The sequence below is a fragment of the Hemibagrus wyckioides genome, linkage group LG03, assembly GCF_019097595.1.
Source record: "Hemibagrus wyckioides isolate EC202008001 linkage group LG03, SWU_Hwy_1.0, whole genome shotgun sequence".
Lineage (NCBI taxonomy): Eukaryota > Metazoa > Chordata > Actinopteri > Siluriformes > Bagridae > Hemibagrus > Hemibagrus wyckioides.
The window spans coordinates 13,591,402-13,606,003 of NC_080712.1; the positions used below are offsets into that span (position 1 = coordinate 13,591,402).

The window sequence follows — 14,602 nt, forward strand, 5'->3', positions numbered from 1 at the left end:
TTTCAAGGTATGTCCTGCGTCCGTTCTGCATCCTAAAACATGCTGTGTGTGTACGTGGGTGTGTGTGTGTGTGTGTGTGTGTGTGTGTGTGCACCGTACTCGACCTGGGTGTATTCTCCTTGTCCAGTGTTATGACCAGGATAGGCTCCAGATCCTCTGTGACTCGGATTATGATAGAATGCACATGAATGAATAAGTGAGAGTTAATAATAGAGTATAATAGAGTTTACTCTATTATATGAACAATCTGGCCGTGAGTATATGAGAAAATCAGTAATGTCACTTGCGTAACTGAAAAACTAAAAAGTTCTCTAGCAGAATTAGAGGTTGTCTACATTAGCAGGGTCTGATTTATTTATTTATTTTTTACTTCATATGCATGCGATTTCTGAGTGTGACGACATCAGGGTTGATAGATCCTGCTTGTATAAGCTATTAAAGGCTTTCTTTAATTTAACAATGCAGCACAGAAAAGCTACTTTAGTAAGAGCTCCCTCATGTGGACCAGCTTTAGCATGATAAACCTGGAACCTGTAGTACCAGCAAAGATCTACCTTTTTTTTTTCAAAATTAATCATAATTATCATTTTAATTAATAGAGACAGCATTAATGCGAAGTTTGCGCTAACATTTACTGATTTATATCTGATGTAAATTTGTGCTGATCCTTGTTTAGGAAACCCAGACCAGGTACATTAGCTGTTTGTTATAAATGTAGAAGTGTGGGTTTATTTTTTTATATAAAATGCAGCAGATCTGCAGTGTTTGTACGTACTCGCTCATTCTTTCTGCTTCAACATGGATCTGAGCTGCAGCTGTACAGGAATACATTTTGATCAGGAGCAAGAACGAGCTGTTGAAGATGAAAGTGAGCCTTTCAGAGAGCCAAGCTGAACTGGTGAGCCCTCATCATGGTCAATGTCACAGAGGCACTGCATTTTAACATAGAGATGGCAGAAGGTGCAGCTGAAATATACATCAGAGCTGAGCTCAGGGATGAGAGCAGAGGGATGAAGCTTGGAGCAGCATGGAGGATGGGCTCATGGGTGAAGAAAATTCTATTAGTATAAGTTTAATACATCACTTTTCTGTTCCTTCAGTTACTCTTGCAACTACAAAGTTGTTTATTTTCCTATAACATCATGTCCAAAAATGTTCAGTTCCACTGAATCAACAGGGTTTTTTTTTAATTAACAAATGAGATGTAGTACTTTTTATACATTTGTGGTTACATTTAACATTATAGAAACATCTTCTGAACAAGTTTTTCTATCATCACTTACATTATATTACATATAACCAGCCTTCTCCTTGCCAGCCTCTTCTTTTATCCTTTCTCTCTCTCCCTTGAAGTTGTCTTCATTCCTGAAAATTGTGTCATGGCAGAAAACTTTCCAAATGTTACAAATAACATTAAACACAAACTGATCCTTGTGAATGAGCTTTTACTATATAGAAATGATAGTGTATTGGAAAACTTTGTGTGTGTGTGTGTGTGTGTGTGTGTGTGTAGGTATCCAATGCTAGATGCCAATTGCTTCCTTCCAACTGAGTTAAAGTAAATTAATTTGGATCTATAAATCAGTTTGCCACTAGAATGGTGAGATGATGAATTCAATATCTGAAGTGAAAGCAGGATCAATTCAAATCACTTCATAGGGCAGAGAGTTTGGCAAACAATGAGTAAATTGTTTGGGCTTGCAGTTACTCCGAATGCATCAGGAATGCCAACAACACAAACACGCATCTTTATATTCTCAATATTTTCAGCCACCTAGTTCTATTTATCCCTGACATTCTAATTTGTCAATGTTTTAGAAAAAGTCAATATTTACATATTTGGCTCATCATGACACCATTAAATCTCTACCTATCCCTTATATAAGGTGGAATACTGACATCAAACCATTACACAATTTACATTATTTCCTTTGTTGATTTTTTGAACCATTAGATAATTTAAGTTGTTGAGGGAAGGGAAGGGAAAAAAATTGTTTAAATGTCACAGAAATACAACTTTATTAAGTTAATTTGTCTTTATTTTGTCACATATACATTACAGCACAGTGAAATTCTTTCTTCACATATCCCATTCTTGGGGGTTGGGGTCAGAGCCCAGGGTCAGCCATGATACAGCACCCCTGGAGCAGGGTGGGTTGGGGGCCTTGCTCAAGGGCCCAACAGTGGCAGCTTGGCAGTGCTGGGGCTTGAACCTCGATCTTCGGGTCAACAGCCCAGAGCCTTGACCACTTGAGCTATCACCACCCCACAAACATTTATTCAACAGTCAAAGGACTATTCACTTGAATTATCGAAATTAAGTTACAAAATGTTGCTAAACTGCAAACTTGTTTTTAGACTCAGTTCTGGCAGTTTTTACCAATTAACAGCCACAATCATGTTCATCCAGGTGATTATTCTATTCATTGTGTAATTCCCTAACATGATATTATCAGTATTATTATTCCCTACTAGTGGTGTTTGATGTGAAACTGAACAGAAACTGAACTAAACAAACTTCTTTTGATTACCTTGTTGAATAATAATAGAATCCTCAATCAGTCTCTCCAAGATTTCACTGCTTTTATGCAGAAAACTACTTTAATTTAAGGATTTAATTTAATTTTAAAAGGGTTCTTTAGTGAAGCCACACATGTAATTACTAGTCTGTGATAGCTGATGTTTATTCTATGATAAATTTTTACTTTTAAAAAACAAATGATCTGAAATAAATCTAATTACAATTTGTAAAATTATAGACTAGCACAAACAATGGGGGTGTAAATGCATTCACACAGTGTATCTATGATGTACAGAGCCTTTTCTGCTTTAGGATATATTGTAAAAATTGAGAAAGGAAAACAGGGAATATAGAATGGATAGTGCTTGTACCAGGTGATGGCAAAAAGGTTAGGGTTAGCGTTAGGGTTAGGGTTAGCGTTGTATTGTATGTATCAAAAATCAAAGGTTGAAATAAAAAAAATGGCAATATATATGGCAAAAAGCAAAATATTTTTCAATGTTTTGGACAATTTTCAAGTATTTTGTACAGTTTTTTGAGGTTATTCAGGCTGAAACCTGGCAACCCTGGTTGTCCTACAGGAACATGCAAGCTAGCTAACCTAGAAAAGAAACATATAATAATATTGGACTCTTTGGTTCATTATTAGCTACCAGATAAATGATAGATAATGATATTGAATTTGTAAAGCTACTTCATAATATTCAGCAGAAATTTTTTAGCTCGCTAGATGACAAACAAAATCTTGCTTAACTGTCTATCTGTTATATCTGATTTGGATCAGGCCACAAACGTGTCTGCTCTGTGGACATACATTAGCATTTTTTTGCCTGTCCTACACTGCCACCTCAGTAAAGACACAAAAATGGCCTCTGCATTGTAACTGGTCTGTGTCCCTGCATCCCTGCATAGCTGAAATCAGCAGTGGTTAATGTAAATGATGATTAGGTGAGAGTTGTATTACATACTATACTAAAAATATTGCACTTGCTAACAATCATACTGTTTCCTGTGTGTGTGTGGATACGTCATCTATACTTCTCATCATACTTTCTGCCTTGAAATCAAATCTGATTGAATAGCACCTTCTAGTGGTTACAGCTGATGGAGAGAGAGAGAGAGAGAGAGAGAGAGAGAGTTATCATATTACAGGGGTTAATTGGTTTAGTGAATTAATTTTCCACTGCGGCTGTGTCGTGGCATTTGCCTTGCAGAAACACGACATGCGTTTTAGTCTTCATTTTCAGTGGTACTTTGTGGATATCAGGAATAATTAGCATTGTTTAACATCCAAAAACACAATCAGTGATTTGTAAGGTCAAGTTTTAATTTAAAGTTTGTTATGAATTTGTTCTAAAAAAAAAAAATCATGCACTTATTCTACAATGCGGTGAATGAGAAAAGCAATATTTCTTCTGCACTGTTGACTGAACTGAAGTGAGTAAATAATGTTTATGAGAAGTCATGTACCATAATACCTTTCGTACATGCCGCTTTGTTTTTTTTTTCTTTCTTTATGTACAGTATGTGTATTCAAATGCACAAATACACATATTCAAATCCCATTACAATGAAATGGAAAGATTTTTTTTATTACCTTAGTAGGTTATTAACAGTTTACTTTTGTCACCAAATAATGCTTAAATAATGACCTTCATTTCACATTCACTATACTGCAATACAGTACAGTAATGATTATTTCTCTTTCCTGTGTAACTATAAAAATCAGTACCCTGTACGTTCACAAAGAACATATACTTGTGTTTACATCCTATATAAACCAGTCTTTCTGTATTTAATTACACATTGCCGTTAGCTTCACATTACACATTTAATTGCCGTTGTGGTTGTATGTTTCAGCTGTTGTTATACCACAGAGTGTCTAGGCAACACTACAACTGCAGTTTTCCAACCATCTTGAATAATATAACACATAAGGGCTCAGCCATATTGTACATAAACACACAAACAAGATAATGAGACAAGATATATATATATACTGTATATAGGGTTATACACAGGCATGATCCCTGGGTCTATGGTGTGGAGTTTACAGGCATGTGCTGGGCTGTAAAGGTCATGTCCTTGTTGTGTTCTGCAGCTACATCCTCCACACTCAGAATATAATTTGCTTATATCTTTGACCTTCCAGACTGCTGGGAAATATACATCCATTTCAGAGCAATAGCAGCCAGAGGCAGTTTTACGCAACCTGCAGTCACACGCTGAGGTTTCAGTCTTGATGAACGAAAACAAGATAGATAAGAACTGTTGTATCGTGAGTGGATTTTTTAAATAAAAAAAAAAAAAATTCATCTTAAGTAACTGCTTTATTTTGGACATCCGGCTACACTGCAGGGGATTTTTTCATTATTATTTCAATAACAAATATATTTGTGTATGTGTATATGATTTATTAAGGTTGGGATTTGAGAATTTTATATTATATCACAAGTTACAGGATACTATTAAAGGTAAAGACTAACCAAAAAAACCCTTTTGATGCTATATGGTGATTTTTTTTTTTTTTTAGATTGTAAGACTATAAAATGTTTGAGCGCAGAATAAAGCTGATGAATGAGTATAACTTTATATTGATTTGGTACCTCTACTGGCTTCCTCTATCTGTCTGCATCAGATTTAAAACACTGATACTTGCCTTTGGAGGCAAAAAATGGACCAGCACTCAGTTACCTTAAAGCATTATCACACCCTGCACTGCACCATGCTCCTTCTAATCCTCTAACTCCGCTCAGTTGAACCCACCAGCTCTCAGGGTACAAGGATGAAGAACCTTAAGGCTTAAAGCTCTTCTTTGTTTTGGGGACTAGGTGTTGGAATGAATTGGTCTTAGATTTCTAAACAGAAGATCTACTGACTATTTTCAAATGATGACTAAAGACCCATACATGAACATAAATTAGCACTTTGCTATTTGAAAAAAAAGCAACCAAATGTCTTCTTAGATTTTTTCATAATATACATCTAGTAGTTATATTATTACTCAGTTAGTGCGTGACTTACTAAAGCACTATGAGGATGTATTTATTGATAGAGATGTCGAGCACGTCTGTAATTCGCTCTACATAAGGCATCTGCCAAATGCCATAAATGTACATGTAAATTTGCAGTGGACCCAGATCATGCCATCAAAATGGCTCCCACAGTGAAATATTTTGTCCCATTAGTTTTAATTAGTCGTCATATCTGTAGTTTCTGTTTCATTCATTGTATGCATTATTCTCTTTATACAAATGGATCCCATGCTCACAATAGTGCTGCCACAGCATACTACTATTAAATTTGTTTATATACCACAGCACTGACCGCTCAAGTTTTGATTCGGATCAAAAAGTTTTTTAGAATAATATCACGGCCCTGTCAGTAGTTGTTGTTGCTGCTGCAGTAATGTCTGTTGCTGTTACTATATTAACAATTTGTAATATAACAATTTTGTCTTAGGAGACCTGGGAGTTTTGGAAACAGTCTCCAGTGTCAGCACTTTGTAACAGTCAGAGATAAAGCTATAGTTTTGATACAGGAAATTCTTTAGCACTGGTGCACTTTGCATTTTCTTAATAACATAAGCGTTTCGTTGTGTGTGTGTGTGTGTGTGAGAGAGAGAGAGACAGAGATAGACAGAGAGAGAGAGAACTGTTAAATGTAACTATAAACAGATAAATGTATAATGTGTTATTCACACCACAACATTGATTATTTTCCTTTTTTTAACGGTTCCTTCTAATTTATGTTCTGAGCCACAAAAGGTTGTAGCAAAAAAAATAAAGAGGACATTACACTTGTATTGTTTATTATGAGTTTAACTTTTTCAAGAGACATCAAGAAAACATGCAGAATGTAACAACATATTTACATCCTTTTTTTTTTTTTAAAGCTTTACAGCAATTTAACAATAGGAAATCAGTGACATCTCCTGATGTTAGCACACTCCATCCACACTGAAAGCTCAGCTGGCATGTCATGCTGAAAAAAAAAAAACAAAACACAAAAGATTTCAACAAAATAGTAAAATGCTACTGTAGTTTGTGCAAAAGGCTGGAGCCCTGCATATAGACTTAAACAGTCTGATCTACTAACATGCTGAATCAATGTTGTGAATGAGTCATAAAATTAAGTCTGTTTTATCTAAATCAGATAAAATGGTGGACAAGGGGAAAAAAAACATAAAACTTTTCCAAACATAATTTTCCAAATCAGCAGTTTTAATAGACAGAAACATTTGTGCTCGTTTATGGTCTGATTGCCTTGTTTCATACTGAACAATACACACATGCTATTTTGCTGAATAATCCGGCACGGATCTGCATTTTATTATATAAATATAAACCACTCAAGTGTTTTATCAAATGACTCCGATATAAGTGACTGTTTTGCTTTGCACAAGGTAATACAACTTTATAACAAGAAAATCATTACGACTTCTAACTTCTATTGCGATTCTAGTATATTATAATACAGAATTAAATCCTGGATGCATTTAGTATTTGCTGCAACCAGCCAGCTAAATTTCACTACAGTAATAGAAAAGGATTTATAATAACAGCTCTATTAGAACAAACACCATGTCCATCATGTTGTCTTTTAATAAACTCACAAGCAGTTCTTTCTTAACTGTGGCATAGTTCCAGCTTTTCAGCACTAAAATTTCAAACGCTTAAGGCACGTCCACTGTGATATTCACTATGATGAGCATGCATGCAGCTGCGGCTGTACAACATCAGCTAGAGATGAAACAATGGGAAGTAGTAGCTCAGTGGTTGAGATGTTGAATGGACGATTGAGTTCGAATCCCAAGACCACCAAGCTGCCTCTGCTGCAACTTCAGCAAGGCGCTTAATCCTGAACTAACTAAACAAAATAAATGCAAGTCACTCTGGATGAGGGTCTCTGCCAAATCCTGTAAATGTAATGGACATGCGACATGGTGCTTTATAGATACATTTATACCTTAATAAAAGGAAGGGAGCTGAGGCTTTATCACAGATCAAAATACATTTTAAAATGTACTCCAGCTTTGCTAGCAAATTTCCCAACATTTACTGCAGAGGTTCTGCTGAATGTTGATAAAATGGTCCTATCTGCAAGGATAAAACTTTTTGAATTCAACCTGGAATTGTCCTTCAGCTAAGTCAGGCTTAAACTATTCTCTGGAACCTTACTTCTATCAAGTAGAGAGGGCGTGGGGGTTTCTGGCAACAGCAAAGATACATATTGATAGATATATGATGGTAGAACTATCTGTATCACAAAAGTAATGATTTTTTTTAAATCTAATATTAGCATCAGTGTGTAAAGGTCATGGGTGAGCTGCTTTTAAACAATAACAAATGTTCTTTTAAAAAAAAAATTGCATTACATACTCATACTCCTTCACTGGGTCACAATGAACCTAGAATGAATCGTAGGGGACTCGGAGTACCCTAGACCGGGTGCTACCACATTGCAGGGCACAATCACAGATACTTTACAGACAATTTAAATCAGCCTAAAGTACATTTCATTGGACTGGGGAGGAAACCAAAGTACTGGAGGAAACCCCCACAACATCCAACCCCAGAGGTGTGGGGCAAACATGTGAAGCACAAAGCCACTATGTTGTCCACGTTCTACATTATTTTGAGATAAAACAATTTCAGATATAAGTCAAAACATACTGTAAGTCACAATTTTCAGATAACTCATTCCTCTAAGATAATAAGTCAAGATTTTGAGATAAGTCAGAATTTTAAAGATAACATATGATCATTTTGAGATAATAAGTCCTTCAAAATGCTGCTGCCAAAAATCTTTTTTCAATGGGCTTTCATACAATTTTTGTTCACCTCGTTAAAGATTCATGTTACAACGGGTGCATGAATCCATATTGTAGACAAAAATTTCAACCGTTATTTACATTATATAAGCACTTACAGCAGATATCACCTTTCCTCTGAACTTTTACAAATGTGTAGATTCATAATTACATATCACATTGATAAATATAAATAACGTGGCCTAACACTACATATTGCCTTATATTGTGTATATCTGGGAAGAAATCGCAAATACAAAATATAACAATGAAAGAAAAATGGAGGGGTAAATGATAAAATATAAAAGTCTCTACCTCAATGTTGAGCTCTTTCGAAGGTGATTGAAACTTTAGCATGGCTGATCTTTAATCGTAAAAGAATGAACACTTGCTACATCTTTAGTCAGTCATCCTGTTTTATCTGCTTCATATTTCATATAATCAATATGACCGTCTTTTGGAACGTCCTGCATGTAAGGCTGAAGGTTGGACTAAATTAGTCTCTCAGTGACGAGCTACATTTGAGATTCAAATCTCTTTAAAGGACATAAAGATTCATCTGTTCTGGGAGATCCTACTGTAAAAGAATGTTGATACCATTCAGAAAATCAAACACTTCTTTTCTTTGTGTGTTAAAAAGAGACAGTGTTGCCATTTGCTGGTTTTCTTTTCCATTTTCATTAATTAAGTATATCTGATTTGTTTAGATCAAATGTAACAATGCTTGTTTCAGGGTTGTAGATCACACTATGCCACAAATCCATGATTATTTCCCAAAACACATAGCTTTCTATATTCCTAACACAAAGCATCCCTAACCATAACTGTCCAAACAATCCAGTCACCTGTCTGAGGATACAGTATGGTATTTCCAAAGCTCCTGTTTGTACAATTCCTCAGCAACCAGAAGTGATCTTGGCACTTTTCCCTCCTTGTAAAAGGGACTACATAATGAATAATTTAATGGCAAATCGTATAAAATCATTTACACTGGCTTGCACTGAGAGTTAATCCTCATAATGTGTGAGAGGGGGAGGGAGCCCAGGCTGGAAAATTTACTGAGGCAATAAAAAAGAGCAATAGCTTCTGTTTGCCCCATGCAGCACCAATCAGCAATTCAACCAGCCCACTAACTCAGAGAGCAAAGGCCTCCACTGGCAGAACCAATAACTGGAAACACAATAATGCATGGACAAGAAAAGAAAATGCATTACATGTCTGTAGCACATGAGGACAATACTATAAAATGTTGATGCTCAAATATATAAAGATAAATCGTTAGCAGATGCACCAACACCTACGGTTTAGCTGTAGCAGTTAAGATTTCTGAACACATGCTACAGCAATACTAGAAAAATATGCACACTTTGCTGTCTCAGCAGTCAGACCAATATAAAATAAAATTCCTCTGACTGAAAAAGAAATTCTCTCAAGGGGAAAGGACATGGGATGTAAAAATGCATGTGCTACTGGTAGCAGTAGGCTGAATTTAGCTGATTTTGAAAGGCTGGTGAGGTAAAAAATACTGTGTGGTGTGGCAGAGCTAACATACTGTAGATATGCACAACTCAGAGTATCATGGGATCAGTTAGAAATCTGGCTGAATTCAAGTGGAAGAAATTGAAATCAGTTTAATTTTGAAGAAAAACGTGTAATTCTTTTATTTAAATAGTACTTTTTGTATTTCTGGGTTGATGGACAAGGACCTTAAATAGAAAGAGTCTTTTGTCTTCCTTTTTGAGCAGACAGTGTGTTTGAATTGTGTGATGTTATGAACGTGTAAAGATCATCAATGTCTGTAGAGTGATGCCCAGATCTACAAAAAAAAAACAGTCAGTTAATAATCAGTAAATGGTTCACTACAGTTGTTGAAGGTTTATTATTATTTGCAACATGTGGCAATTGTCTTGACTGAATACGGACATGCATTTTAATTTGTATAAAGTAAGCGCTTATGATCAGCTGGTTGCTTTTCTGCAGACGAAGTTAAATATCAGTTCAGCCAATGCATGTTTTATCATTAATCCATCAAGACGACTTATCGACCGACTTATGCTAGGGGATTTGTGGTCTTATTCTTTTTTTAACGATTATTATATTATATTCAGTCTTCTTAGCAGTGTTGCCACTTCTGCACTGCAGATGAAGTCAAATGACACCTCAATGTCTTACTTTTAATCAGCCTTCTCTAACATATTATTGCATCATTTTACTTATCAAGTTATGCCTTCAGTAGTGTCCGTAAAAGAATACCGAACCTGATCCACAAAATGGTTAATATGCAAAATAAAATAAAATAAAATAAAAACCTCAAATTCACGCTGTCATGCATACACTGTTACATTCTCTCTGATTTAAACTAAGACCGCTTCATGCTCAGTCAGACATGAGGTGCACTCTTTTCCATAATCACTCCCACCAACACACTCTGAGGCGTATTAAAAGTACAGATAGTAAGTCCAGTAGAGCAAGTTGACTACAACAAAGGAGAGGGGAAACGTTACACGGGAGTAGTTGTCTATGTAATGTGGATTCTCCACGTGACAGCAGTTCACAGAGCGGAGCATTTTTCGTATGAGGGACAGGTTTCTGATGCAGCGGTTAAGAGGGTCCTCCAGGGCCTCTGGGGTCCTAGGTTCTGCGTGAGAAGGGGTTTGGGCCATGAGATCAGGCTCTCCGATAGGGGTTGCTGTGGGAGCAGGGGTTGGAGAGTCTTTACGGCGCTTTGCTCGGCTAGAATCGCTGGCAATGGTGGTGACAATGCCGTTGATCTCCTCTTCACAATCCTGCATATGCTGAGACACAGAGAGAGAGAGAGAGAGAGAGAGAGAGTTTAATGTACGTTTACTAGATGGAGGAAGCGGTACAATTACAGTAAAAATGAACTTAAACTATATTTATCGATAGGGTTTCATAGCATAATACACATTCAAACTGAATGACAATATTATAAAAAACCTCATTGTGTTTTGTTTAAATGCAAACACCTGAAGTTTGTTTAGGTACAACTAGAGAGAGAGAGAGAGAGAGAGAGAGAGAGTACAATGACCAGAATGATATAATATCAGTTAATCTGCAAATTGCAAAGCTAGAAGTTATCATCATCTGTCACTTAAGAAAGCAAAACAAACAAAAAACAAAACAAAAAAAAACCTACACTGAATAGAAATAGATTGAATGGTGTTTTAACCAAAAAAAAAGTGAGAGAAAATGGACCTAGAGATTTTCCCTCACCATGAAATTCAGTTTTAATAAATATGGAAATTAGAAACATCACCAGCCCGACACACTCCATTCCCTCTCTTAATAAACTTGTGCCGTATGTCCTGCATTGGCATATGTGAATATTGCTTATTTAAAAATGTCTTTAATGTAAATTTAATCTTGTAAATTTTGTAAATTTCCCTTTGGGCTGAATAAAGTATCTATCTATCTATCTATCTATCTATCTATCTCTCTATCTATCTATCTATCTATCTATCTATCTATCTATCTATCTATCTATCTATCTTAAAGATTACTATCAAATAGCTACTATCAAGGTTGTTATGTTATTGTTTAGTTATCATAGCTGTAAGTTGTATTAACTAGACACTTGGATAATCCCGGGTTAATCTCAGTCACTTTATGTAGAAGTGTATTTAATTCTTAGTTCTGTGTAGGTTTATGTTGCTCTGTGTTTTATGTAGCAGCATGGTCCTGTAGGAACTTTTTCATGTGCTATATATGGTAGAAATGTTAATAAAAAGCTTTTTGACTTGGCTCTTGACTTGACTTAATAACTTAACAGAGTTTTGAGTCTATATCTGGGTGAGCGGAAGGTTCAGGAATACAAAACCTTTAATGGGTAAAATAAATAAATATGATAAGGTATTATCATATATCATATTTTCCCTGTCGTTCTTAAAATGAAATTATTCTGCCAGATTTTCCTGAATGCGAAAAGTTTGATAACATCAACCTTAAAGAATTGGCCAAACTGTTGCCATAGCAATTTTACCTCCGAAATTAACCTAGGACAAAGGGTTTTAATTATTTAAAATAATTACATTTCTCTAAAATAATGAAGATTAAAAAAATATGTGGTAATAACAGGTGATGTTATTGTGGTCTCACCGTAAGCGCACTGTTGCAGTCTGGGTGCTGAAGTGTGCAGAAGTGAGCAACAGCATACTCTATCAATGCTCCAAAGATGAAACTGAAACAAATTCCCAAATACACATCTATTGCCTTGATGAAGCAGTTAGCATTGGGTAGCGACGTTCTCGCACCCATCATCAGCGTGGTCATCGTTAACACTGTCGTAACTCCTTTAACGAACACAAAAAATAGAGTTTTATGTGGAGCAGCTTTCTTAAAATCTCTGGACAGCTTCACTTTCAAAATATGAAAGATAATTAGAATTCAGTGTGAAACAAACTCTGCTACAAAGAAATAAGAACAAAAAATTGTATTTATTTATTTATATTTTGGTAGTGGATATTTGTTACTAATTTATAAGAGCACTTACTAAGTTTTATTTCATGGCCTGTTATCAGAATTATCCACTGGGCATGTGTTTTATGATCATTTTCATTTGATCTAATACTGCATTGCACATGGGTTTATAATGACATGTAGCTGTAATCTCACTGAGTTGAAACAGAGGTCTGACTGGAAGCATCTGTACATGCGATGTTTTCAAAAGGAAATGCTGTAGCTGTTTAAACAGGAAAATACTTCATGTCTGTCTCTGTTTTAACCTTTATCATAATTTTTAGCAGGTCTCCTTTAGTTAAGTTTGAGCTTCAGTTTCAATCTCAGTTTATATGAAGCATGGGTAGTAGGTAACTGACTCCATCATGTTGACCATCAGTCAATATTAGCCAGTGAGAAATGTCAAAGAATGTTGAAGCTAGTATTGTTTGTAAATATGTTAGACACCCGAATGCAGTAGAACACCATTGTCCCTAATATATGCTGGTTGTAACTATAAATAGCAGAGATAAAAAGAGGACACTTGTTTGCCTGATACTATAGTCAGTCCTGTAGCTAGGTTAATGTCATTCTTCTATAAATAACAATAAAAAAAATTATGTTGCCTGAAAGCCTAATTCATAGACAGAGAGTCCAGGTGCAATAGCAAAGGCCCCATCCTTTGTCCTTTCCTTTTCCAAATTCATGCCTTGCCTAGGACACTGTTAGGAAATGTTAATATTTAGATCTCAGGTTAACACAATAATACATTATTAACCACTACTAAAAGTATTAAAATACTTCATTCAGAGCCTGTGCATTTTTTTGCGTGGCTATGTGATTCTATCTTTCTTCAGTTTTTACCTATATCCTGTGGTTACTGTATTAACTCATTGTGCCCATGTGTTCTATGCTCTAAGTGTGTTTCTGCCTTGATAGGTCCATGTTTCACATTCTCTCATATTATGTCCTGATTTTAAAACATATCATGTTTGTATGAAGTGTTATTCTATTTTACCTCCCTGTGCTCTGATCCCTGGTATGAAAAAAAAGGACAATCCACAGTTATTCTTGGTTAGGCTTTAATAACCTTATCATGCTTTAACTCATGTATATCCTCCCCTATACATCTGCATGTTACATATGTGCTCTTTTCTTTTATTCACATCCCCATTAAATACAGTTTGACTGCATAGACAGAACTGGTAATGCATGTGATTGATGGAGATAAATTACCTATACATATGCGAGCAGGCACTGATGACTGGCTGATCCAGAAGGACACCCAGGAAAGCACAACCAGCAAACTGGAGGGTACGTAGGTTTCCAGGATGAAGTACAGAATGCTTCTCTTCAGCTCAAAGTGGAATATAAGTTTAGGATAATTACCTGAGAGGAAAGATATTGCATCTTTAATTTAAAGTAAACTCATGAAATAAAATTTGTCTTTTTTTTGTCTAAAATACTAACTAATATTTTATTTTTAAAGCTCTTATTTACAACCATTCACAGGCCTTTCAAAGAACAATATTATTAAAAAAAAATCTGAGTATAATTGACTATATACCTTGACTTTCACTGCATTTTGTGGCCTTGCCATGCCCTCAGCACAAGGCTATTACATGTGTGAGGAAACCCATTTGAAACTGCCTTCCAGTTCTGAATGCTTGTTTGTGTTTACATTGTGCTCTTTTAAGTCATTTTCTATACAATCCCCAGTGCCCTTTCACTACACCCCATCTCACTCTGAAATTGGCATGTGTCCAGTGCTTTCAAGCAGCTTAATGGCCTTTCAGTTCTTTGAGATTTCGAAT

General features: G+C 35.7%; 1 protein-coding gene across 1 annotated transcript in view; it reads right to left on the reverse strand.

Moving 5' to 3' along the window:
* Window positions 1-6,326: 6,326 nt before the first annotated feature.
* LOC131346134 (gamma-aminobutyric acid receptor subunit pi) overlaps window positions 6,327-14,602 on the reverse strand; it is a 47,319-nt gene continuing 39,043 nt past the window's right edge. The window contains exons 8-10 of the mRNA XM_058379500.1: window positions 14,025-14,177; window positions 12,450-12,643; window positions 6,327-11,128 (exon numbers count right to left, since the gene is read on the reverse strand). Of these exons, the coding sequence (XP_058235483.1) occupies window positions 10,772-11,128; window positions 12,450-12,643; window positions 14,025-14,177 (704 nt within the window). The 3' untranslated portion in view covers window positions 6,327-10,771. The remainder of the gene's footprint in view (window positions 11,129-12,449; window positions 12,644-14,024; window positions 14,178-14,602) is intronic.